The 23383-nt window shown below is 52.1% G+C and overlaps 2 protein-coding genes and 1 long non-coding RNA gene across 8 annotated transcripts; 1 reads left to right on the top strand and 2 right to left on the bottom strand.

Annotated features, from left to right (window-relative positions):
* Positions 1-1115: 1115 nt before the first annotated feature.
* CAPNS1 (calpain small subunit 1) lies at positions 1116-11585 on the top strand. 6 transcript variants are annotated; one of them, XM_019015936.3, is made up of 12 exons: positions 1116-1234; positions 1586-1734; positions 2574-2791; positions 3871-3904; positions 4224-4313; positions 4481-4538; positions 4636-4700; positions 7036-7104; positions 7206-7284; positions 7426-7542; positions 10808-10866; positions 11043-11585. In XM_019015936.3, exons 3-12 carry the CDS (start codon positions 2589-2591, stop codon positions 11067-11069), a joined length of 801 nt encoding a protein of 266 aa, XP_018871481.1. In that variant the 5' UTR covers positions 1116-1234; positions 1586-1734; positions 2574-2588; the 3' UTR covers positions 11070-11585. The 6 variants fall into 6 exon arrangements, with proteins under 6 accessions (XP_018871481.1, XP_018871482.1, XP_018871478.1 ...); XM_019015937.3 differs by having other exon boundaries at positions 2577-2791; XM_019015933.3 differs by having other exon boundaries at positions 10808-11585.
* Positions 11586-12154: 569 nt separating this feature from the next.
* Positions 12155-13911, bottom strand: COX7A1 (cytochrome c oxidase subunit 7A1). The gene is made up of 4 exons (XM_004060564.4): positions 13703-13911; positions 12962-13048; positions 12744-12828; positions 12155-12267 (listed from the first exon to the last, which is right to left on the bottom strand). Exons 1-4 carry the CDS (start codon positions 13715-13717, stop codon positions 12215-12217), a joined length of 240 nt encoding a protein of 79 aa, XP_004060612.1. The 5' UTR covers positions 13718-13911; the 3' UTR covers positions 12155-12214.
* Positions 13912-16272: 2361 nt separating this feature from the next.
* On the bottom strand, positions 16273-22357 carry LOC129528511 (uncharacterized). Its single transcript, XR_008673737.2, has 3 exons — positions 21744-22357; positions 19925-20094; positions 16273-17222 (listed from the first exon to the last, which is right to left on the bottom strand). It is a non-coding gene; the product is annotated as an uncharacterized lncRNA (long non-coding RNA).
* Between the last annotated feature and the right edge of the window lie 1026 nt (positions 22358-23383).

Consider the following 23383-nt stretch of genomic DNA (forward strand, 5'->3'; position numbering starts at 1 on the left):
CCCACCTCAGTCTCTAGAGTAGCTGGGACTAGGCACATGCCACCACATTCAGCTAATTTCTGTATTATTTGTAGAGACAAGGTCTCACTATATTGCCCAGGCTGGAGTCAAACTCCTGGGCTCAAGAGATCCTCCTGCCTCAGCCTCCCAAAATGCAGGGAATACAGGCATGAACCACTGCACCCAGCCACCACTTAAGTTTTTTTTTTAATAATCAGTATTGCTGCAGATATCATTTAATTTTGATAGGGGGCCTAGTGGTATGGAGCAACCCATGTTCCCATTTTACAGATGAGAAAATCGCTGCTCAGGAATATCAAGCCAATCTTTTGGGGTTGTGCAGTTATTACAGGGCACAGCCAGGATTCAACTCAAGCCTAGCCAGCCTGCAGGGTAGGGGATAAGAGCCAGCCAGCCTGCCTGGGGGCCAGATTTAGCTCCCCCGATGAGTCCTGAAAAAGTACTGGACACCCGTGGCTCACGCCTGTAATCCTAGCACTTTGGCAGGCCGAGGCAGGTGGATCACCTAAGATCAGGAGTTTGAGACCAGCCTGGCCAACATGGTGAAACCCCGTCTCTACTAAAAATACAAAAATTAGCTGGGCGTGGTGGTGCATGCCTGTAATCCCAGCTACTCGGGAGGCTGAGGCAGGAGAATCGCTTGAACCTGGGAGGCAGAGACTGCAGTGAGCTGAGATGGCGCCACTGCACTCCAGCCTGGGCAACAGAGCAAGATGCTGTCTCAAAAAAAGAAAAGAAAAGAAACCAGGCTATGTAAAAATATTATTGTAAAAAATTAAATTAAATCAAAAAAAGGCCGGTAGCCCATACCTGTAATCCCAGTACCTCACAGTACTTTGGGAGGCTGAGGCAGGAGGACGGCTTGAGGCCCGGAGTTCAAGAGCAGCCTGGGCAACATAGCGAGACCTCCGTCTCTATTATGTAAAAACAATAATATTTTTTAAGTAAATAAAGAAACCAGGCCGTGGCCAAAGGAATCTTCCTGTGTCTGGGGACTTCTTTAGAGGCTAGCATACTGAGGACACCCTTTGGGCCAGTCCAGGAAGGAATGATTCTGGTGGCCCCTGATTGGGGCGGGGGCGTGGTAAGGTTCGCCTGGGAGGCGGCGCAGGCGCTGCCTGCGGTTTGACTGCCATCCGGGCTGCTGCAGGCACTGGGAAAGGCAGTCCAGCCTCAATCCTCGCCACAGACACGGGCGATTGTCCCCCAGCGTGTGAGTCAAACCATACTCCAGGCCTCCAGGAGGTGTTTGTCGCGACAACACCTGGAGAGGGCCCGTGCGGAGTCCCTTAGTGAGCGGACCGAAAACCGCCACCCTGGAAGGATATTGGCATGCCCTAGGGTGAAAATTCACACTACGACACTCGGGGGGTGGGTCCCCTCCGAGTTCTCGTCCACGGGTGCCTCCACCCAGACCTGAGGGGTGTCGGGAAGACCCCCGACTACCGAGTCAGGGCGGGGTTAAGACCTCCGGCGCTGGAAACGCGTAGGGCGGGGCCCAGACCTGGATCCAGCTAGCGGGGCGGTGTGGGGTGCGCATGCGCAATGTCCGCTTCGGCTCTAGGACCGCGCGGGCGACCGCAGGACCGCGGTGCAGTGTCCGACCCGAGAGTTGAGGCCTGAGTCACCGGCCCCGCCCTCCGGAGCCGGACGCTGCGGGAGGCCCGGGAGCGGCAGTGGAACGGACTCCCAGAACTCCGGACGTGTGCGGCGGTAAGCGCCCGGCCCGTACCCCCTCCGCACCCCGCAACTCCGACTTTGGCGGCCCCCAGACCAGGCGAAACCGTGAAGTCTCGGCCTCAGGAGCCCCCCAGATCCATGGTCTCAGATTCGAACCCTCAGACCTGTTCGATCTCCTTTTATGCCGTCCCGGGGACCCTTCTCCACCCTCTGTCTCATGATCCAAAATACAGGCCCATAGGTTTCAGAGATACCCTGTGAATTCTTCCTTGGGGTGTCCTGAACCGCGATCGTAGATCTGTGCCCCCAGTTCCAGCGGGGAACCCCGTTGTCCGGGAACCCAGAGCTCACAGCCACGATCTTAGACCCGAGCCCACAGAGCCAGAGGTGACACTGGAATCCTGCCGCTGGGAATACCTAAATTCTGAAGCCCACATTTGGGATTTCCTAAACCCCGCCCTGGGGCCCTTTAGGCCGTGGATGTTTGCTCCGCGCCCATGACCTGCCAAGGACCTCTACATTCAGGCTGGGCTCTGGATCTCACATTCTAGCGCCCAGACATGTCGGGAACGCCTTACGCCAACTTGGGGTCCCCACCAAGAGAACCCCCACCAGATCTGCACCCTCCCCTTAACGTGTGCACCCAGTCCAGGCTCCCTGAAGCCCCACGGGTGCCTTTTAGACCCGAGGAGGTTGCAAACCTGATCCCCCATACCTGCCCCACCCATCCGAGGACAACCCGCCCTCGCAAACTCAGACCCCCACCCGGAGGCCTCAGATTCCTCCCACGTCCAGCTGCCGGAAATGCTTGTTTGAAGGGAGGGTGTGGGCTCAGGGGCGAAGCACCCACTGGTCCCCTTTTTTCCCCCCAGCAGTGAGTCGCAGCCATGTTCCTGGTTAACTCGTTCTTGAAGGGCGGCGGCGGCGGCGGCGGGGGAGGCGGGGGCCTGGGTGGGGGCCTGGGAAATGTGCTTGGAGGCCTGATCAGCGGGGCCGGGGGCGGCGGCGGCGGCGGCGGTGGTGGTGGTGGAGGCGGCGGTGGCGGTGGAACGGCCATGCGTATCCTAGGCGGAGTCATCAGCGCCATCAGGTAAGGCGGAGACTATCAGAGGGGCGGGGCCTGGGAATGGGAGGAGCCTCCGTGAGGCGTGGTCTTGGAGGGGCGTGGTCTAACAATAGAATAGGATTAACCTGGAGGCTAACCTGGGTACCTGAATTAGGCGGGGGAGGCCTGGTTTGAGAGTCCTGCTGTAAGGGGGTGGACCCCAGTGAGGCGGATATCAGTCCTTGGGGGCGGGGCTTGATATGGGAGTAGTCTGATTGTGTGGGACCAGGACAATGTGGTCCTGAGGGGACTGATGTGGAGTTTTGGGGGGTGGGGCTTATGGGTCTGGGCTCAGCCTGCATTGGCTAACCTGGAGATGAACGTTAAAGGTGCGGAGCCAATGCGTCTGAGTGACATTTTACGGACGGGGCTTGACTTATGAGTGTGGTCAGAGGTTTTAGGTGGGTTAATGAGGAGGTGAGCCCAGGAGGAAGCAAGACCTAATGGGGTAGGGTAAATGGCCCAGAATGGGCTGGGCTTGCTGGGAACTGGCTGGATTAATGGAGAAAAATGCCCTGGTAGGGATAGGGCAGGTTGGCTTAATTAGCCACGGCCACTTAGCAGTGATCCCTTGAAGGGGCGGGGACCAATGGCTGGGGTAGGATGTTGGGAAGACGGGCATTTAGGAAGCGGGCCGTGGAGTAGGGTCTTGGGCAGATGGCACCTGAGGAGGATAAGGCCTTGGGAAGCTGGGGCAGAGCCTCTATGAAGTGAGCCCTCCAAGGGGCGGGGTCTTTTGATTCTACGTGGGATTTTTTAGGTTTAGGGTGGCCAAGATGACTGAAATCTGCCACTGGGTAGGTGTGCCTGGCAGGAGGGGAGCCTCCCAGGGGACCGGTCTCTGGGTTTCCTCGAGGGTGGGGTTGGCCTGAGGAAGGGAGAAGAGGGGCACGACCAGGGCAGTGTGGATTGGGACAGATGAGGACAAGAACAAATGAAAGGCACAGCAACCAAGTAAGGAAGATAACGGCTGGGGTCTGGAGCGTTGGGGCTGATGGTTCTGTAGTGCTGCCCGTTGGAGGCCCCGCCCCTGGCACTAACCCCTCCCCTTTATCTCTTCGCAGCGAGGCGGCTGCGCAGTACAACCCGGAGCCACCGGTAAGCCCCCCTCTGCAACCAGACCCCCTTGTCCTGCCAAGGCCTCTTCGAGGTCCCATCCCTGTTCCTGTAGAGAAGCCCCACCTTCCTCCGCTTCTTGTGAAATTCCTCTGCCAGTTCCTCCCATGCCGTGTCCGCAGCTTCGCCATGGGTCTTAGCCATGCCCCACCTACGTGCACCCCATTCACTACCACCCCTCATTCTTTTCCTCATCAAGCTGCCCAGCCCACTCTGACTTCCCCACCCAGGGTGCCTGGGTTTGGGGAGCCGTCCTGGCCGGGTTCCCCTCCCCCTGCTCTGAGCTCTCCTCCCTTTGCAGCCCCCACGCACACATTACTCCAACATTGAGGCCAACGAGAGTGAGGAGGTCCGGCAGTTCCGGAGACTCTTTGCCCAGCTGGCTGGAGATGTAAGTAACCTGGGGTCCCTGGCCCCGTCCTAACCCTTCCATCCCTTCCCTTGTGGCTGCCCTTGCACACACACCCTTGACCATGACAATCCCAGTGTTCCCATTCTCCATGACATTCTCAGACCCCTTTCAGTCACCCCTGACCTGCCCCTAACTTCCGCCCGCAGGACATGGAGGTCAGCGCCACAGAACTCATGAACATTCTCAATAAGGTTGTGACACGACGTAAGTGACCGGGGTCAAGGAATAGGGTAGGTTCAGAGGCAGAGGGGCCAGAGAGGATTTGACCTCTGGCCTCTGACTTTCAACCTGTTACCCACAGACCCTGATCTGAAGACTGATGGTTTTGGCATTGACACGTGTCGCAGCATGGTGGCCGTGATGGATGTATCCTTGAGGGCAGTGTGGGAGAGGCCCTGGGTGCACAGAGAGTTTTTTGAGAGTATGTTTGGGAAGCCAACATGTAGCTTTCATATCCACAGATGTGGAAATGCATTCATCAGAACACACTCACCTACAGACATGTGGCGGTAAATCATAACAATGCCAGCTGTCACAGCTGGCACTTTAATTATATAAAGTGACCGAACCGTCATAACCACCCTGTTGGACAGGCACAATTATTATATTCCATTTTACAGAAGAGGAAACTGAGGCTCAGTTTCCTGAAAGAAGCAGTCATTTGTCTCAAGTTATAGATAAAGGTCAGGCGTGGTGGCTCATGCCTGTAATCCCAACACTTTGGGAGGCTAAGGTGGGCAGATCACCTGAGGTCAGGAGTTTGAGACCAGCCTGGCCAACATGGTGAAATCCCATCTCTATTAAAAATACAAAAATTGGCCAGGCACAGTGGCTCACACCTGTAATCCCAGCACTTTGGGAGGCCGAGGCGAGCGGATCACGAGGTCAGGAGATTGAGACCATCCTGGCTAACACAGTGAAACCCTGTCTCTACTAAAAAAAAAAAAAAAATTAGCCAGGCGCGGTGGCAGGCGCCTGTAGTCCCAGCTATTCGGGAGGCTGAAGCAGGAGAATGGCGTGAACCCGGGAGGCGGAGCTTGCAGTGAGCCGAGATCGCGCCACTGCACTCCAGCCTGGGCGACAGAGCCAGACTCTGTCTCAAAAAATAAAATAAAAATAAAAATAAAAATAACAAAAATTAGCTGGGCGTGGTGGTGCACGCCTGTAGTCCCAGCTACTCGGGAGTCCCAGCTACTCAAGCAGGAGAATTGCTTGAACCCGGGAGGCGGAGGTTGCAGTGAGCAGAGGTTTCGTCACTGCACTCCAGCCTGTGGACTCAGGTCTTTTGGGCTTGAGAACCCACATTTATAACAGCCACATGCGCATATACACACACACACACCTAAGAGCTCTCCCACATACGTGAAGGTGTATGAGGCAGTGTGCACAGGAACACACGTGTGTATCTGTACATGGGCCAGCCATTAGCTGATCTTGGATACATGCATATTTTTATTTATTTTTGTTTTAAAAAATATTTTATAGAGAAAAGCTTTCACTATATTGACCTGGCAAGTCTCAAACTCCAGACCTTAAGCAATCCTTCCGCCTTGGCCTCCCAAAGTGTTGGGATTACAAGCTTGAGACACTGCGCCTGGCCTCATGCACCTTTAACACATAGGGCAAACAGACACATACATAATATACATGTCATGTAATCACAGACATATTGCATAGAGCAAAGCAATCCCAACTCTACCTCTTAACCAGGTTATTGAACCGCTCTGTGCCTCAGTTTCTCTATCTGTAAAATGGGTGAGTGATAATGGTGATACTGAATTGGAACTACATCCAAAAGGTTTAGCACAGTGTATAGTGCATAGTATGTGGTCTGTACACATTAGCTCTTAACTATGATCTTGGGTAGAGTTTTCAGCTTTGAATGTTTTCTTCTGTGGAAATAGTCCTGGTAGAACTGGTGTCCCAAGGATTTAGTGAGAAAGTGATGTTCCTGAGTTCAAGCGATCCACCTGCCTTGGCTTCCCAAAGTGCTGGGATTACAGGCATGAACCACCATGCCTGGTCACACACTTGTTTTTCACATGTCCTAACATTTTTATGAAATTGAGTTACTGTCAAGAATTTTCTTTTCTTTCTCTTTTTTTTTTTTTTTTTTTTGAGACAGAGTCTCACTCTGTTTCCCAGGCTGAAGTGCGGTGGTGCCATCTTGGCTCACTGCTAACTCCACCTCCTAGGTTCAAGCAATTCTCCTCCCTCAGCCTCCTGAATAGCTGGGATTACAGGTGTGCGCTACTACAGCTGGCCAATTTTTGTATTTTTAGTAGAGACGGGATTTCATCATGTTGGCCAGGCTGGTCTCGAACTCCTGACCTCAAGTGAACCACCTGCTTTGGCCTCCCAAAGTGCTGGATTACAGGCGGGAGCCACCGTGCGTGGCCTATTAAGAATTTTCTGAATGAGCAATTAACAACTCTTCAGGCAAGGAATTTGTACTTTAGAGTAGTTGAATATAATTCCTCATGGTTATGTTTAAAGAGAATCCCTATTTAGAAATGTAAGTGACAATATGTATGGATAAAATGAAAAATAAAACCGCACACCAGGTGATATGACTAGGACCAAGCGGGAGCTGGAGTTTCACCCCTGGCTGCCCTGCTTGCTGTATCACCATCGTGTCCACAGTGCATGTGATGCATGCATCTGGGTGTAGCTGTCACTCTTCTTAACACCCTCCCACCAGAGCGACACCACAGGCAAGCTGGGCTTTGAGGAATTCAAGTACTTGTGGAACAACATCAAAAGGTGGCAGGTGTGTAGCAACCTCTGAAATCCCTGGCACCCAGACCCCCAAGCCATGGAGACACTATGCCCCACAATGCTCACTTGGACCCAATCTCTCTGTCCCCACAGGCCATATACAAACAGTTCGACACTGACCGATCAGGGACCATTTGCAGTAGTGAACTCCCAGGGGCCTTTGAGGCGGCAGGTATGGCTGGCAGGGACATGCTGGGGCTGGGAGTGGGATGGGTGAGAAAACCTCTACTCAGCTGGTCTGGGCCTGACTCCTGGGCATGGGAGTGGGTTGGGCCATGTGGCCCCCACACCTGAAGGACTAAATCCATCTTAGGGTTCCACCTGAATGAGCATCTCTATAACATGATCATCCGACGCTACTCAGATGAAAGTGGGAACATGGATTTTGACAACTTCATCAGCTGCTTGGTCAGGCTGGACGCCATGTTCCGTGAGTGACAACCCAGCTGTCTTCCTGGGTGGGGATTCCTACGACCTCTATGGGCCCAGGTCTCCTCTAAGCCTGACTTTGAGGTGGGCGATGCTAGGGGCACAGTGGTGACTGAATCAGTTCCAGTTTCTGCCCTCATGGAGCTCACAGTCTGGTGGAGGAGACACAAGTCCCCACACAATGACAGTTCAGACTGATGATGGCTGGGAGAGGGGAAGCTCAGGGCAGAGTGATGGGTTGTGATGGGGGCAGCACAGGCCGAGGGTCTAGGGCTCTGGTGAGGGGAAGAGTGAGCAGAGCGTGCTCAGATTGTGCTTGGGGAAGCCTAGAGGGCAAATCCAATCCAGGAGGAACCTGATGCAGCCCAAGGGGTCAGGGAGGGCTCACTGGAGAGGGAACATTGAGACCTGAGGGATGAGGAGAGAACTTAGTGAGAAGGTAGGGCATACTGTTGCCGGCTGAGGGAACAGCCTGTGCAAAGGCCTAGAAGGGAAAGAAGATGGGGCTTCTGATGCTTTTTGTTAGATTTCTTTCTTTCTTTTTTTTTTGAGACAGAGTCTGCTGCTCTTGTTGCCCAGGCTGGAGTGCAGTGGCATGATCATGGCTGATTGCAGCCTCAACTCCTAGGCTCCAGCAGTCCTCCTGCCTCAGCTTACCGAATACCTGGGAGTACAGGCACACACCGCCATGCCTGGCTAATTTTTAAAATTTTTTGTAGAGACAGGGTCTTGCTATGTTGCCCAGGCTGGTCTTGAACTCCTGGGCTCCAGAAATCCTCCTACCTCAGCCTCCCAAAGCTTTGGTGTTACAGGCATGAGCCATTGCATGTGGCCTTCTGAGTGTTAGTGTACTGAATGCTGAAGACATGGCTGGGAAGTGGGGATTACTGTCCTTATTTTGTGAAGGAGGAACTTAGGGTTCAAGGAGGCAAATTTTCATGCTCATAGTCACCCAGCTAGGAAGTTGTAAAGCCAGAATTTGAACTTGGATCTATCTGAGATCTGAGCTAAGTAAGAGAAGGTAGGAGCAGTGAGCATGATTAGGTCATGCAGGATTGTGGGTGCCAAGTTTGGGGGTGCTCAAACTCTACCAGAGACATTGGGGAGCCATGGCAGGTTCTAGGTAGAGGGAGGACAGGGTCAGGTTGGCTTTAGAAAGATCCCTTGGCCTCGGCCGGGCATGGTGGCTGATGCCTGTAATCCCAGCACTTTGGGAGGCCGAGGAGGGCGGATCACGAGGTCAGGAGTTCGAGACTATCCTGGCTAACACAGTGAAACCCCATCTCTACTAAAAATACAAAAAATTAGCCAGGTGTGGTGGCGGGTGCCTGTAGTCCCAGCTACTTGGGAGGCTGAGGCAGGAGAATGGCATGAACCCAGGAGGCGGAGCTTGCAGTGAGCCGAGATCTGCCACTGCACTCCAGCCTGGGCGACAGATCGAGACTCCGTCTCAAAAAAAAAAAAATGCCTTGGCCTCCAGGCCGGATGCAGTGGCTTATGCCTGTAATCCCAGCACTCTGGGAGGCTGAGGTGGGCGTATCACCTGAGGTCAGGAGTTCAAGACCAGCCTGGCCAACATGGCGAAACCCCGTATCTACTAACGATACAAAAATTAGCCAGGCGTGGGGGCGTGTCTGTAATCCCAGCTACTCAGGAGGTTTAGGGAGGGAGAATTGCTTGAACCCAGGAAGCGGAGGTTGCAGTGAGCAGAGGTCATGTCATGCCATTGCACTCCAGCCTCCAACCTGGGTGACAAGAGCAAGATTCCATCTCAAAAAAAAAAAAAGAAAAAAAGATCCCTTGGCCTCCAGAGAGCCCACAATGCATGAAAAGTAACAGAGGAAAAGAAGCAGGTATGTGAGATAGCAGGGAGGTGAAGGGAGTGGACAGACAAGGTTGATGCCACAAGTCACATAAGAGGGGCCAGGAAATAGCTACTGGATCTACCAGCAAGAAGGCTGATAGTCGGGAGGATCATTTGAGTCCAGGAGTTTGAGACCAGCCTGGGCAATGTAGTAGGACTCCATCTCTACAAAAAAAAAAATATATATGTATATATACATAGCCAGGCATGGTGGCACATGCCTGTGGTCTCAGTTGCTCGGGAGGCTGAGGTAGGAGGATCACTTGAGACTGGGAGGGTGAGGCTGCAGTGAGCTATGATCTTGCCACTGGACTCCAGCCTGGGCCACAGAGACACTGTCTCAAAAAAAAAAAAAAAAAAAAAAGGGCTGGGCATGGTGGCTCACTCCTGTAATCCCAGCGCTTTGGGAGGCCGAGGTGGGCGGATCACCTGATGTCAGGAGTTTGAGACCAGCCTGGCCAACATAGTGAAACCCCATCTCTACTAAAAATACAAAAAAATTAGCCAGGCGTGGTGGTGCATGCCTGTAGTCCCAGCTACTCAGGAGGCTGAGGCAGGAGAATCACTTGAACCTGGGAGGCAAAGGTTGCAGTGAGCCAAGATCGTGCCACTGCACTCCAGCCTGGGCAACAGAGTGGGACTCTGTCTCAAAAAAAAAAAAAAAGGAAAGAAAGAAAGGCAGCCAGGGTGTGCAGGATGCTGTGGGTATGGACACCTGAGGGTGGTGGTAACTGAGTGGAGATAGTGTAGTCATCATGTCTAGATTCCCTGTGGGTGGGGAACATGGAGTCAAGTTTCAGGGCAGGCGTGGGGACCTACCTGTAAGACTCTAGGGGCAGGAAGTAGAGTGTGCAGAGCCTCCCTCTAGTAGCCTGTTAGGCTTAGAACTGGAGAGGATGGAGCATAGATGTCAGTAGGAGGCTGGGGCTGGGCAGAGGTGATATCAGTACACAGAGGCCATTATTGAGGAGGGTAACAGCTTGGATTCTAATCCTGATTTCACTTTCTTGCTATGTGACCTGGGGCATGGCCCTTCCCTTCTCTGCCTCATTTCTTTTTTTCCTGTTTTTAATTTTTAGTTTTTTTAAAAAGCAGAGATGAGGTCTCTGTTGCCCAGGTTGGTCTCGAACTCCTGGGCTCAAGTGATCCTCCCATCTTGGCCTTCCAAAGTGTTGGGATTATAGGTGTGAGCCACCACGCCCAGCTGTGCCTCATTTTAAAATGAGTTGGATTAAATCAGCTAATACCTGGAAAGCACTTTACCCCATGCTTGGCACACAGTAAATACTCAGTGAAGTGCCAGCTGCTATGATTGTCATCCCATGTATTTATGTAATGTTATTATGCCGAAAACCAGTCTCCTTCCTTCCCTGCCGCCAAACCTCCGCATCTCCTCCTCCAGGGGCCTTCAAATCTCTTGACAGAGATGGCACTGGCCAAATCCAGGTGAACATCCAGGAGGTAAGAACCCCCATATTGGGGTATGGGTGCCTGGGAGGACCCCACCCCTCAGCCCTTCATACCAGCTCTGAGCTGCAGTCCCCTCCCTCCTATTTTGCCAGCGGTCCCTGGGTGAGGGCAAAGGGGCTGGTGCTCTTGGGGTTCCCTGTCCTCACTCTCCACCCTCCTCTCCCCAGTGGCTGCAGCTGACTATGTATTCCTGAACTGGAGCCCCAGACCCACCCCCTCACCGCCTTGCTATAGGAGTCACCTGGAGCCTCGGTCTCTCCCAGGGCCGATCCTGTCTGCAGTCACATCTTTGTGGGGCCTGCTGACCCACAAGCTTTTGTTCTCTCAGTACTTGTTACCCAGCTTCTCAACATCCAGGGCCCAATATGCCCTGCCTGGAGTTCCCCCTGGCTCTAGGACTAGATATCTAAAAAGCTCTGTCCAAGGGTCTCCCCATTCCCACCAGGCCCTGCACACACCCACTCCGTAACCTCTCCCCTGTACCTGTGCCAAGCCTAGCACTTGTGATGCTTCCATGCCCCGAGGGCCCTCTCAGTTCTGGGAGGATGACTCCAGTCCCTGCACGCCCTGGCACACCCTTCACGGTTGCCACCCAGGCGGCCAAGCTCCAGACCGTGCCAGACCCAGGTGCCCCAGTGCCTTTGTCTATATTCTGCTCCCAGCCTGCCAGGCCCAGGAGGAAATAAACATGCCCCAGTTGCTGATCTCTATGGGATCTGCCTCCTGATCTGACCTGAGAGAGGAGGGGTGGCTCGGGCTCTGGGTCCTGGGGAGCAGGGGAGGTAGTAGATTCGTCCCCAGGGCTGGATCCGTGGATTTCCTCGTCTTTTTCTCGTCTGCATTTTTTGTCTCATCCTGAGCTGTGGAGGCTGAGACAGGACCCAGAAGCCCCAGTGATCTCTGCTTCTGCTTCCAGAGTCTGGGCTGGAGGGACGTCTCCATGCCACTCCTGGCCCTGTCCCCCAAGGCCATGTTTGCCCCTCTTGCAGCTGCTCCATCCACACTTGGCCTCTGCCTCTGTTGTGTCATGGACCATGCTCAGTGTCTTCCTTCCCACTTGAGGACACCACCCCATGTCCCCGGGTCCCGAGGGGGAGCCTATGGGTGCTGTTTGGGGGTACTCAGCAGAGGGCTGAGAGGTAGCAACATCCTAGGAGTATCCCTGGTCCAGCATGAGGCACCGAGGGCTGGGGGTAGTGGGCAGTCCACAGGGCAGAGATCCCTGGCTGGCGGGAGGATGGGCTTGGTGGGGAGGGGTGGACACAAACACAGACACACACAGAGGCCAGCGTTTATTGACACTTGTTCAAGTCCCTCAGGCTCCCCAGGCTTCTTGGTCTTAATTCCTGGGGAAGGAGGCCCAGCCAAGGGAGTACAAGCTGTAGACAGTGCCTAGAAAGGGGAAGCGTTGGAGACAGAATGAGACCTAATCCCCTCCCTGGACATCCCAGGCATTGGAGACAGAATGAGACCTAATCCCCTCCCTGGACATCCCAGGCTTTTAAGGCCTTCTTCAGGCTCCCTGGTTCCCAGCCTGGACCCCAGCTCTAGTTCGGACTCCAGCTCCCTTCCCAGATTGGACTCCTATTGTAAAGCCCCCTGGCTTTGATCTAGACCAGGCTGGGAGCTTTCTCCCCAACTCCTCCCTGGGCCTCAGCCCCACCACTAACCCAGCCCCCCTCCTGGGACAGGAGCCCAAACCCTAGTTACTCCCCTCCCTGCAGGCCCGTCTCCAGCTCAGTACTCGACCCCCTTCCTAAACGCCAACCCCCAACCCAGATCCTGGTCAGTCCTGTCCAGAAACCAGCCGCCTTCTACCCTGGGTCCAGCCCCGCCTCCCCCGCAGCCCAGAGGGGCCCTGCGCTCACCGCCCAGACACAGCGTCATTGTCACTCGGTACAGGATGTTGTCAACGATGCCGCCCTTCAGGTACAACGGGATGTCATTGTCCTCCTGGATGTGGGGGTGTCTGATGAGAAAGGGGTGCTGGCTGCTCCTTAGAGCGCGCCCCGCCTGCCCCGGCTCGGCGCGCTCCCGACTGGCGCGTCGGATCCCCACACCCCCCGCCCCGCCCCGCCCCACCCACCTGGAAGTGCTTCTGTTTCTCGCGCACTCGGTTCTGAAAGCGGTTCCGGGCGGTGGAACTGAAGGAGCGGATCAGCGCCTGGGACACCTGCGGAGTGGGAGGTGGGCGGGTATTGGAGGCACCTGGAGGGGTGTCCTGAAGTGGGACCCCGCTCTCTGAGGCCTGGACGTGGGGACAGCCCCATCCCTAGCGAGCGTCCCAAAGGCGAGGAGGGTAATAGCTTGGATTCTGTTACCCGCGAACTGTCAGCTGGGTTGGGAGGGGACTCGCCCAACTCGTCTGGCCTGGAGGTGACCGGGCTGCCTAGAGGGTCCTGGAAGGGAGAGGACCCAAAAGGACTTTGTTCTAGGGGGCCTAAGTCCTGAGATTTTTGTTGGGGGAGGGTTTCCTGGATTAAAGGGAGGAAACCAGGTCCCGGGAACGTGGGGACCGGAATGGAGGTCCCCGGGAGCGTCCAGGCTGCCTGAGAAGCCCCGGGTGAGGCCAGGGTGTTACGTTCCCAGTGTTAAGGGTTCCCGAGATGTTAAGTTCAAACCCGGGGCTTTGGGCCGGGGTGGGGGTCCCCAGTTGTCTCCGAAGAGTGGATTGTGGGGGAGGGGACCCAGGCTGTTTAGCGGGGAGTCCCAGGCCCTGAAGGTGGCTCACGTTCCAAGGCCCCAGATGCGGGGGCACTTGGAGAGTCGCGTATTAGGGCGGGGTTTTCTGGGTGGGGGGCTCCGGCCCAGCCCATGGGGGCCTCACCCGAAGGGCCTGCATTCTGCCTCGTCCTCTTCCGCCGGAGTCACCTCCCTTCTCCGCCCAAGGACACGCGTGGCCCTCCTCTGTCCAGGAACCCCAGGCCCCACCCGCTGCGCGCAGCGTGACAGCTGGGGACGCGGCGGGGCTGGGGCTGGGGCTGGGTTGGGGGGAGTCCTGCTCCTCGGATTCGTCCACCACGGAGGAGGCGGTCCAGACTCGCACCCTGGGCCGCAGCGCGCATCCGTTTCGGTCTCGGAATTTCGCTTGGTCCCAGCGGAGCCCAAAGCGGTACCAGGGAATACATTTTTGCAGATTTTTGGAGATTTCCGCCGGGGGCAAGTGCAACTCCTCCCCGGATCTCTCCCTGCCCGCTGGTATGTGAGAGTGAGGAAACGCATAAGGCCGTGTTCCAACTCCCTGTTCTGTCTACACAGCCAGAGATTGCACCTCCGAGCCTGTTTCCGTATCTGTAACGTGAGGGCTAAGGCAGGATCTTTCTCAGAGATTTGTTGAGACATTAAATGACCTTGTTTTTAGGAAACACAAGCTGAAGTCTTTGGGAGTAAAACGGTATTTTATGTTACCCTAAGAAACACATCATATCTATTTATAGCTCTCTAATTCTGGCAGTCAACGGGGTGCAGCACAGTTGTCCTAATGGTTTTAGCAACCAGGAAAGATCCTGGCCTAGTCTACAAGGTTTTCTTTTTCTTTTCTTTTTCCTTTTTCTTTTTGACAGGGTTTTGCTCTGTTGCACAGGCTGGAGTGCAGTGGTGCGGTCATAGCTCACTGCAGCCTCGACCTCCTGGGTTCAGCAATCCTCCTGCCTCAGCCTCCTGAGTGGCTGGGACTACAGGCGCCCACCACCGTGCTCGAACTAATTTTTGTATTTTTTGTAGAGGCTGGGTTTCACCATGTTGCCCAGGCTGGTGTCGAACTCCTGAGCTCAAGAAATCTGCCGGCCTCATCGTGAGCCACGCACCCAGCCAGTAGACAATGTTTGTCTGTTTGTTTTTGAGGCAGTGTCTTGCTATGTTGCCCAGGGTGGTCTCCAACTCCTCCAAGTAATGTTCCCACTTCTGTCACCCAAAGTGCTAGAATTAGAGGCGTGAGCCACTATACCCAGCTTGTAAAAGGTTTTAACAATCTCTTTTATTTATTTATTTAATTTATATTTTTAGACAGAGTCTTGCTCTGTTGTACACGTTGGAGTGCAGTGGTGTGATCTTGGCTCACTGAAACCTTCTGCCTCCTGGGTTTAGGCAATTCTTGTACCTAGCCTCCTGAGCAGCTGGGATTACAGGCACCCGCCACCACACCCAGCTCATTTTTGTATTTTTTAGTAGAGACGGGGTTACACCATGTTGGCCAGGCTGGTGTCAAGCTCCCAACCTCAGGTGATCCGCCCACTTTGGCCTTCCAAAGTGCTGGAATTACAGGCCTGAGCCACCGCTTCCAGCCACGGTCTCTTTTAAAGAGGGCTTTTATGATTATTAAATTCCCCTAACACTTTCAAACTATGCTTGTAAATTTAGTGTTAGGTTTTTCCATTTAAGAGCCACAAGTAGGGCCGGGCGTGGTGGCTCACACCTGTAATCCCGGCACTTTGGGAGGCCAAGGCAGGTGGATCACTTGAGGCTGGGAGTTTGAGACCAGCCTGGTCAACATGACAAAACCCTGTCTCTACTAAAAATACTAAAATTAACCAGGTGTGGTCATGGGCGCCTGCAATCCCAGCTGCTTGTGAGGCTGAGGCACAAAAATCATTTGAACCCAAGAGGCACGGAGGCTGCAGTGAGCCAAGATTGCACCACTGCACTCCAGCTTGGGTGACAGAACGAGATTCTGTCTCAGAAAAAAAAAAAAAAAAAAAAAGCTGACTTACCAGATAAACAGATGACTCTTTCTTCAATTCTTAAATAACTTTTATGAATAAAAAATTCATAAACTGTACATAAACAGATTTCAAGTAAGTCTTAGTCACCAGCTGAATTCCACATTTTACAATGAAATTACAAGATTGACCTGTTATTTGAATAGGCCAGTTTACCTTAAATATTACAAATTCTTAAAATACCAAGTATTCACAGATTCTCTAACACAAAGTTAATACCATGGGGGCCGGGCACTGTGGCTCACGCCAGTAATTCCAACACTTTGGGAGGCCGAGGTGGCTGGATCACCTGGGTCAGGAGTTTGAGACCAGCCTGGCCAGCATGGTGAAACCCCGTCTCTACTAAAAATACAAAAATTAGCCAGGCGTGGTGGTGGGTGCCTGTAATCCCAGATACTCGGGAGGCTGAGGCATGATAATCACTTGAACCTGGGAGGCGGAGGTTGCACTGAGCAGAGTTTACGCCATTACACTCCAGCCCGGGCAAGAGAGCGGGACTCCATCTCAAAACAAAACAAAACAAACAAACAAGTTAATACTATGGTTTTGACTGTCTTAATTTTTCTTTTTTTTTTTTTGAGACGGAGTCTTGCTCAGTCACCCAGGCTGGAGTGCAGTGGCGCCATCTCGGCTCACTGCAAGCTCCGCCTCCCAGGTTCACGCCATTCTTCTGCCTCAGGCTCCCCAGTAGCTGGGACTACAGGAGCCCACCACCACGTCCAGCTAATTTTTTTTTTGTATTTTTAGTAGAGACGGGGTTTCACCGTGTTAGCCAGGATGGTCTCAATCTCCTGACCTCGTGATCCACCCGCCTCAGCCTCCCAAAGTGCCGGGATTACAGGCGTGAGCCACCACGCCCAGCCTCTTTTTTTTCTTTTTGAGATGAAGTCTCGCTCTGTCACCCAGGCTGGAGTGCAATGGCGCAATCTCTGCTCACTGCAATCTCCGCCTCCCGGGTTCAAGTGATTCCCCTGCCTCAGCCTCCCGAGTAGCTGGGACTAGGTGCACGACACCACGCCTGGCTAATTTTTTGTATTTTAGTAGAGACGAGGTTTCACCATGTTGACCAGGACGGTCTCGAACTCCTGACCTCAGGTGATCCATCTGTCTCGGCCTCCCAAAGTGCTGGGATTACAGGCGTGACCCACTGTGTCTGTCCTGTTTTTCTTTCATTTTCTTTATTTGTTTATTTCATGTGCGTCCGTGTGAAGAGACCACCAAACAGGCTTTGTGTGAGCAACATGGCTGTTTATTTCACCTGGGTGCAGGCGGGCTGAGTCGGAAAAGAGAGCGAAGGGAGATAGGGATGGGGCCGTTTTATAGGATTTGGGAAGGTAATGGAAAATTACTGTCAAAGGGGGTTGTGCTCTGGTGGGCAGGGGCGGGGGGGGTCACAAAGTGCTCAGTGGGGGAGCTTCTGAGCCAGGAGAAGGAAATTCACAGGGTTAATCACTCAGTTAAGGTGGGGCAGGAACAAATCACAATGGTGGAATGTCATCAGTTAAGGCAGGGCAGGGCCTTTTCACTTCTTTTGTGATTCTTCAGTTACTTCAGGCCATCTGGGCGTATACGTGCAAGTCACAGGGGATGCGATGGTTTGGCTTGGGCTCAGAGGCCTGACATTCCTGCCTTATGTTAATAAGAAAAATAAAATAGTGTTGAAGTGTTGGGGCGGCGAAAATTTTTGGGGGGTGGTATGGAGAGAGAATGGGCGATGTTTCTCAGGGCTGCTTCAAGCGGGATTAGGGACGGTGTGGGAACCTAGAGTGGGAGAGATTAAGCTGAAGGGAGATCTTGTGGTAAGGGGTGATATTGTGGGGTTGTTAGAAGAAACATTTGTCGTATAGAATGATTGGTGATCGCCTGGATACGGTTTTGTATGAATTGAAAAACTAAATGGAATTAGAAAAGGAGAAAAACAGGTATAAAAGGACTAAGAATTGGGAGGACCTAGGACATCTGATTAGAGAGTGCCTAAGGAGGTTCAGCATAGTCCTGCCAGCAAAGATTATTTATTTACTTCAAGAGTTAAGAGTGGCAGTTTGGGGGATAGCACGAGGAGATATCAGCTGTGATGGCTTGGAGAAACAGTGTAAACCGGCAGTGTAAGCAAGAACAGGGCATGTATGAGTAGTTGAGAACGGTGAATAGGAGTATGACTAGACAGAAGATAGTAGGGATGACAAGTTATTTGGGGGCACAGTCTAAGTTGGTCTGGTGTCTGGAATGAGACTGGGGCCTAATAAAAAGGAGCGTCTATACAGGAGCTTAAATGGGCTGTACCTTGTAGCATTCTGAGGACAGGTCTGACTTCTGAGAAGGGAAAGTGGTAAAAGTATTGTCCGTTCCTTTTTAAGTTGGTGTCTGAGCTTGGTGAGGTGTGTTTTTAATAGACCATTAGTCTGTCACTGAATACTAAGAGCCGGAAAAAATGCTTGGCTGATTTGACTAATAAAGGCTGGTCTGTTACCAGATTGTATAGAGGTGGGAAGGCTAAACTGAGGAATTATGTCTGACAGAAGGGAAGAAATGACTGTGGTGGCCTTCTCAGACCCTGTAGGAAAGGCCTCTACCTATCTAGTGAAAGTGTCTACTTAGACTAAGAGGTATTTTAGTTTTTGTGACTTGGGGCATGTTGAGTAAAGCTAATTTGCCAGTCCTGGGCTGGGGCAAATCCTCAAGCTTGATGTGTAGGGAAGGGAGGGGGCCTGAATAATCCTTGAGGAGCAGTAGAATAGCAGATGGAACACTGAGAAGTTATTTCCTTGAGGATAGATTTCTACAATGGAAAGGAAATGAAAGGTTCTAAGAGGCGGGCTAGTGGCTTGTACTATAGCATAGCCTGCCTTTGGTGGTATGTGGCGATTAGGCCTGGTGGAACTGCCATCAATAAATCAAGCGTGATCAGGGTGAGAAACAGGGAAGAAGGAAATGTGGGGAAATGGGATGAACATCAGGTGGATCACAGAGATGCAGTCATGGGGGTCAGGTGTGGTATCCGGAATAATGTGGGAGGCTGGATTGAAGTCCGGGCCAGGAACAATGGTAATTGTGGGACTTAACAAAAAGTGAGAACAGCTGAAGGAGCCAGGGAGCAGACAGTATATGCGTCAGGTGTGAGGAAGAAAATAGATTTTGGAAGTTATGAGAAATGTAGAGAGTGAGTTGAGCATAGTTTGTGATTTTGAGGGCCTCTAAAAGTATTAAAGCAGTGGTAGCCACTGCACGCAGACATGAGGGCTAGGCTAAAACAGTAAGGTCAAGTTGTTTGGACAGAAAGCCTTACAGGGTGTGGTCCTGGCTCTTGTGTAAGAATTCTGACCGCACTAACCATGCCTAGGAAGGAAAGGAGTTGTTGTTTTGTAAGGGATTGAGGTTTGGGAGATTAATTGGACACGAACAGCAGGGAGAGCACATGTGTTTTTACGAGAATTATGCCGAGATAGGTAACAGATGAGGCTGAAATTTCGGCTTCACTGAAGTAATGGGGTCTGTCTGTGAAGCCTTGCGGAGTACAGCCCAGGTAATTTGCTGAGCCTGATGGGTGTCAGGGTAAGTCCAAGTGAAAGGGAAGAGGGGCTGGGAAGATGGGTGCAAAGGAATAGGAAAGAAAGCATGTTTGAGATCCAGAACAGAATAATGGATTGTGGAGGGAGGTATTGAGGATAGGAGAGTATATGGGTTTGGCACCATGGGGTGGATAGGCAAAACAATTTGGTTAATAAGGCATAGATCCTGAACTAACCTGTAAGGCTTTCTAGTTTTTGGACAGGTAAAATGGGGGAATTGTAAGGAGAGTTTATAGGCTTTAAAAGGCCATGCTGTAGCAGGCGAGTGATAACAGGCTTTAATCCTTTCAAAGCATGCTGTGGGATGGGATGTTGGCATTGAGCCGGGTAAGGGTGATTAGCTTTTAATGAGATGGTAAGGGGTGCATGATCGGTCACCAAGGAGGGAGTAGAGGTATCTTATACCTTTGGGTTAAGGTGGGGATATACAAGAGGAGGATGCAAAGGAGGCTTTGGATTGGGAAGAATGAGATGTAGCTGTAGTCCAGGAATAGTCAGGGAAGCAGATAATTTGGTTAAAATATCTCGGCCTAATAAGGGAACTGGGCAGGTGGGGATAACTAAAAATGAGTGCATAAAAGAGTATTGTCTAAGTTGGCACCAGAGTTGGGGAGTTTTAAGAGTTTTAGAAGCCTGGCTGTCAATACCTACAACAGTTATGGAGGCAAAGGAAACAGGCCCTTGAAAAGAAGGTAATGTGGAGTGGGTAGCCTCCGTATTGATTAAGAAGGGGACGGACTTATCCTCCACTGTGAGAGTTACCTAAAGCTCGGCATCTGTGATGGTCTACGGGGCTTCCGAGGCAATCAATCAGGCAGCGTCAGTCTTCAGCCGCTAAGCCAAGGAGTCAGTCAGAGAGCCTTGGGCGAGAGTTCCAGGGGCTCTGGGAGTGGCTGCCAGGTGAGTTGAACAGTCCGATTTCCACTGGGGTCCTGCACAGATGGGACACGGCTTAGGAGGAATCCTGGACTGCAGGCATTCCTTGGCCTGGTGGTCAGATTTCTGGCACTTGTAGCAAGCTCCTGGGGGAGGAGGTTCTGGAGGAACGCCTGGCCGCTGCGGTTCAGGCGTTTGGAAGTTCTTGTGTGCTGGAGATGTGGCTGGGGTTTGTCTCACAGTGGAGGCAAGGAATTGCAACTTTTTTTTATTATTGTACACCTTGAAGGTGAGGTTAATTAAGTCCTGTTGTGGGGTTTGAGGGCCAGATTCCAATTTTTGGAGTTTTATTTAATGTCGGGAGCAGATTGGATAATAAAATGTATATTGAGAATAAGATGGCCTTTTGACCTTTTAGGGTCTAGGGCTGTAAAGCGTCTCAGGGTTGCTGCTGAACGAGCCATGAACTGGGCTGGGCTTTTATATTTGATGAAAAAGAGCCTAAACGCTTCTGATTTGGGATAAAGAAAAAGCATTAACCTTGACTATGCTTTTGGCTCCAGCCACCTTTTTAAGAGTAAATTGCTGGGCAGGTGGGGGAGGGCTAGTCACGGAACGAAACTGTAAGCCAGACCAGGTGTGAGGAGGGGAGGTGATAAAAAGATTATAGGGTGGAGGAGCAGGGGCTGAGGAAGAATTGGGACCTAGCTCGGCCTGGCAAGGAGGGGAGAGTTCAGATGGGTCTGTAGAAAAGGAAGATTAGAAAGACTCAGCGATGCTTGGGGTTGGGAGTGAGGGGACAGGCGGGAGGGAAAGAAGGAAGATTTGGGACGAGTTGCACTGGGCACAGAGACTAGGAAGGGACTGATGTGTAAAAGAATGCCTGGACATCAGGCACCTCAGACCATTTGCCCATTTTACGACTAGAATTATTTAGATCTTGTAGGATGGAAACATTGAAAGTGCCGTTTTCCAGCTATTTGGACTACTGTCGAGTTTGTATTGGGGTCAGGCAGCATTGCAGAAGAAAATAAGACGCTTAGATTTTAGGTCAGGTGAGAGTTGAAGAGGTTTATAAGTTCTTAAGAATACAGGCTAAGGGAGAAGGAGGAGGAATGGATGGTGGAAGCTTGCCCATAGTGAAGGAGGCAAGCCCAGAGAAGAGTAGAGACACGGAGAAGGGGTGGGGGGTTCTTGCCCTTCAGAAAAGCAGAGAAAGGGTTGGGTCATGGAAATAAGGGATTGGGGGTTCTTGCCCCCTAGAAAAGTGGGACTTGCCACTAACAGTGAAGGAGAAGGGGTTGAGGGGTTCTTGCTTCTGCCCCGGAAGAGCAGAGAAGGGGTAGAGACACGGAGAGAAGGGGTTGGGGTACTTGCCCCTCCCCCAGAAAAGCGGGACTTGCCGCTAAGGGCGAAGGACCAAGGCAGGCGTCCCTGCGTGGTTTGACACATTCGAAACGTGGGGGAATAATCAGAGAGATGGCCCTGCAATGATTAAACACCAATGGAAGGCTGCCTTCCCAGTCCGTGACCGGCGCCGGAGTTTTGGGTCCACGGATAAAATGTGTCTCCTTTGTCTCTACCAGAAAATGAAAGGAATTGAAATTAAGAGAATGGAGAGATTGAAGTGTGGCGCCAAGATTGAAAGGAGAAAGAGGTTGAGGGATAGGGAGGTTGGAGAAGAGAGTAAAAAGAGGCCGCTTACCGGATTTGAAATTGGTGAGATGTTTCTTGGGCTGGTCAGTCTGAGGACCTGAGGTCATACGTGGATCTTTCTCACAGAGCAAAGAGCAGGAGGACGGGGGATTGATCTCCCAAGGGAGGTCCCCCGATCAGAGTCACGGCACCAAATTTCATGCGCCACATTTCATGCGCGTCCGTGTGAAGAGACCACCAAACAGGCTTTGTGTGAGCAACATGGCTGTTTGTTTCACCTGGGTGCAGGCGGGCTGAGTCTGAAAAGAGAGTCAGCGAAGGGAGATAGGGGTGGGGCCGTTTTATAGGATTTGGGAAGGTAATGGAAAATTACAGTCAAAGGGGGTTGTGCTCTGGTGGGCAGGGGCGAGGGGTCACAAAGTGCTCAGTGGGGGAGCTTCTGAGCCAGGAGAAGGAAATTCACAGGGTTAATCACTCAGTTAAGGTGGGGCAGGAACAAATCACAATGGTGGAATGTCATCAGTTAAGGCAGGGCAGGGCCTTTTCACTTCTTTTGTGATTCTTCAGTTACTTCAGGCCATCTGGGCATATACGAGCAAGTCACAGGGGATGCGATGGCTTGGCTTGGGCTCAGAGGCCTGACAGTTTATTTTTGCCTTTTGGTTCAGTGACACAAGGACCTCAAAATGTTCAGGTGGAAGTCTTATCTCCCAGTTGTTGGATCCATTGTTGTGTGCCCAGTGGAAGCATTCCTCTCCATGAGGACCAAAATCTCTAAACTAGCAGAGCTCAAAGCTGTTGAGGAGAGCAGCAATTATTCAAGTTACTGTGTGTAACAGAGAGAGGAACCATTTCTACTCGCTTTCCCCCTGACTCCCAGTCCCATAAATTCTCACTATGGGGAAACATGGTAGAGTGGTCTCTCATTCAAAGCACAGGCCATGTCCTGTAAGACAATCCCATTTTTTCAGGGTATTGTTTCCCAGTTGGTACTTTAATGGAGTCATTGCTGACTCATTCTACCTTTCAGTTAGGCCAGTTGCTTCTGGGTGATGGGGAAGATAGTAAGATTTTATAAGATTCCAATGGGCAGGAGCCCATTGCTGCACTTCCTTCACTTTCAAATGAAAAAAAAATTTTTTTTTTTAAGAGATAAAGTACTTGGTCTGTCACTCAGGCTGGGGTGCAGTGGCACCATCATAGCTCACTGAAGCCTTGATCTCCTGGGCCAAAGTGATCCTCTCACCTCAGCTTCTTAAGCAACTGGAACTACAGGTGCATCCCATTATGCTTGGCTAATTTTTTTGGTGTTCTTAGTAAACAGAGGGTCTCACTATGTTGCCCAAGCTGGTCTCAAACTCATGGTCTCAAGTCATGCTCCCACCTCAGCCTCCCAAAGTGCTGGGATTACAGGCGTGAGCCACCGCAGCCAGACTCAGATGGATTTCTTGTTCTGACGCGATGCTGTGTGGAATGCCATGATGGTGGATGAGCATGCTTTGAGTCTGCAGATGGTGGTGACAGCAAACGCATTAAAGGCAGGGAAGCAAGTTCATGTCTGGGATATCTGTCTATTCCAGTGAGGACAAATCTTTGCCCTCTTCATGACGGAAGAGGTCCAAGGTAATCAACTTGCCACCGGGTAGCAGGCTGATCCCCAGGGAATGGTGCCATATTGGGGCTCAGTGT

The sequence above is a fragment of the Gorilla gorilla genome, chromosome 20 (assembly GCF_029281585.2).
Source record: "Gorilla gorilla gorilla isolate KB3781 chromosome 20, NHGRI_mGorGor1-v2.1_pri, whole genome shotgun sequence".
Classification (NCBI taxonomy): Eukaryota; Metazoa; Chordata; class Mammalia; order Primates; family Hominidae; genus Gorilla; species Gorilla gorilla.

What these genes read in the sequence shown, in the direction of transcription:
- CAPNS1 (XM_019015933.3), top strand. Translation starts at nt 2,589, where the DNA reads ATGTTCCTGGTTAACTCGTTCTTGAAGGGCGGCGGCGGCGGCGGCGGG. An exon ending in TTGCCCAGCTGGCTGGAGAT is followed by an intron (nt 4,314 to 4,480) that starts GTAAGTAACCTG and finishes TTCCGCCCGCAG; the next exon opens with GACATGGAGGTCAGCGCCAC. An exon ending in CAGGCTGGACGCCATGTTCC is followed by an intron (nt 7,543 to 10,807) that starts GTGAGTGACAAC and finishes CTCCTCCTCCAG; the next exon opens with GGGCCTTCAAATCTCTTGAC.
- COX7A1 (XM_004060564.4), bottom strand. An exon ending in AGAAACAGAAGCACTTCCAG is followed by an intron (nt 12,829 to 12,961) that starts GTGGGTGGGGCG and finishes CCCCACATCCAG; the next exon opens with GAGGACAATGACATCCCGTT. An exon ending in AATGACGCTGTGTCTGGGCG is followed by an intron (nt 12,268 to 12,743) that starts GTGAGCGCAGGG and finishes TCCCCTTTCTAG; the next exon opens with GCACTGTCTACAGCTTGTAC.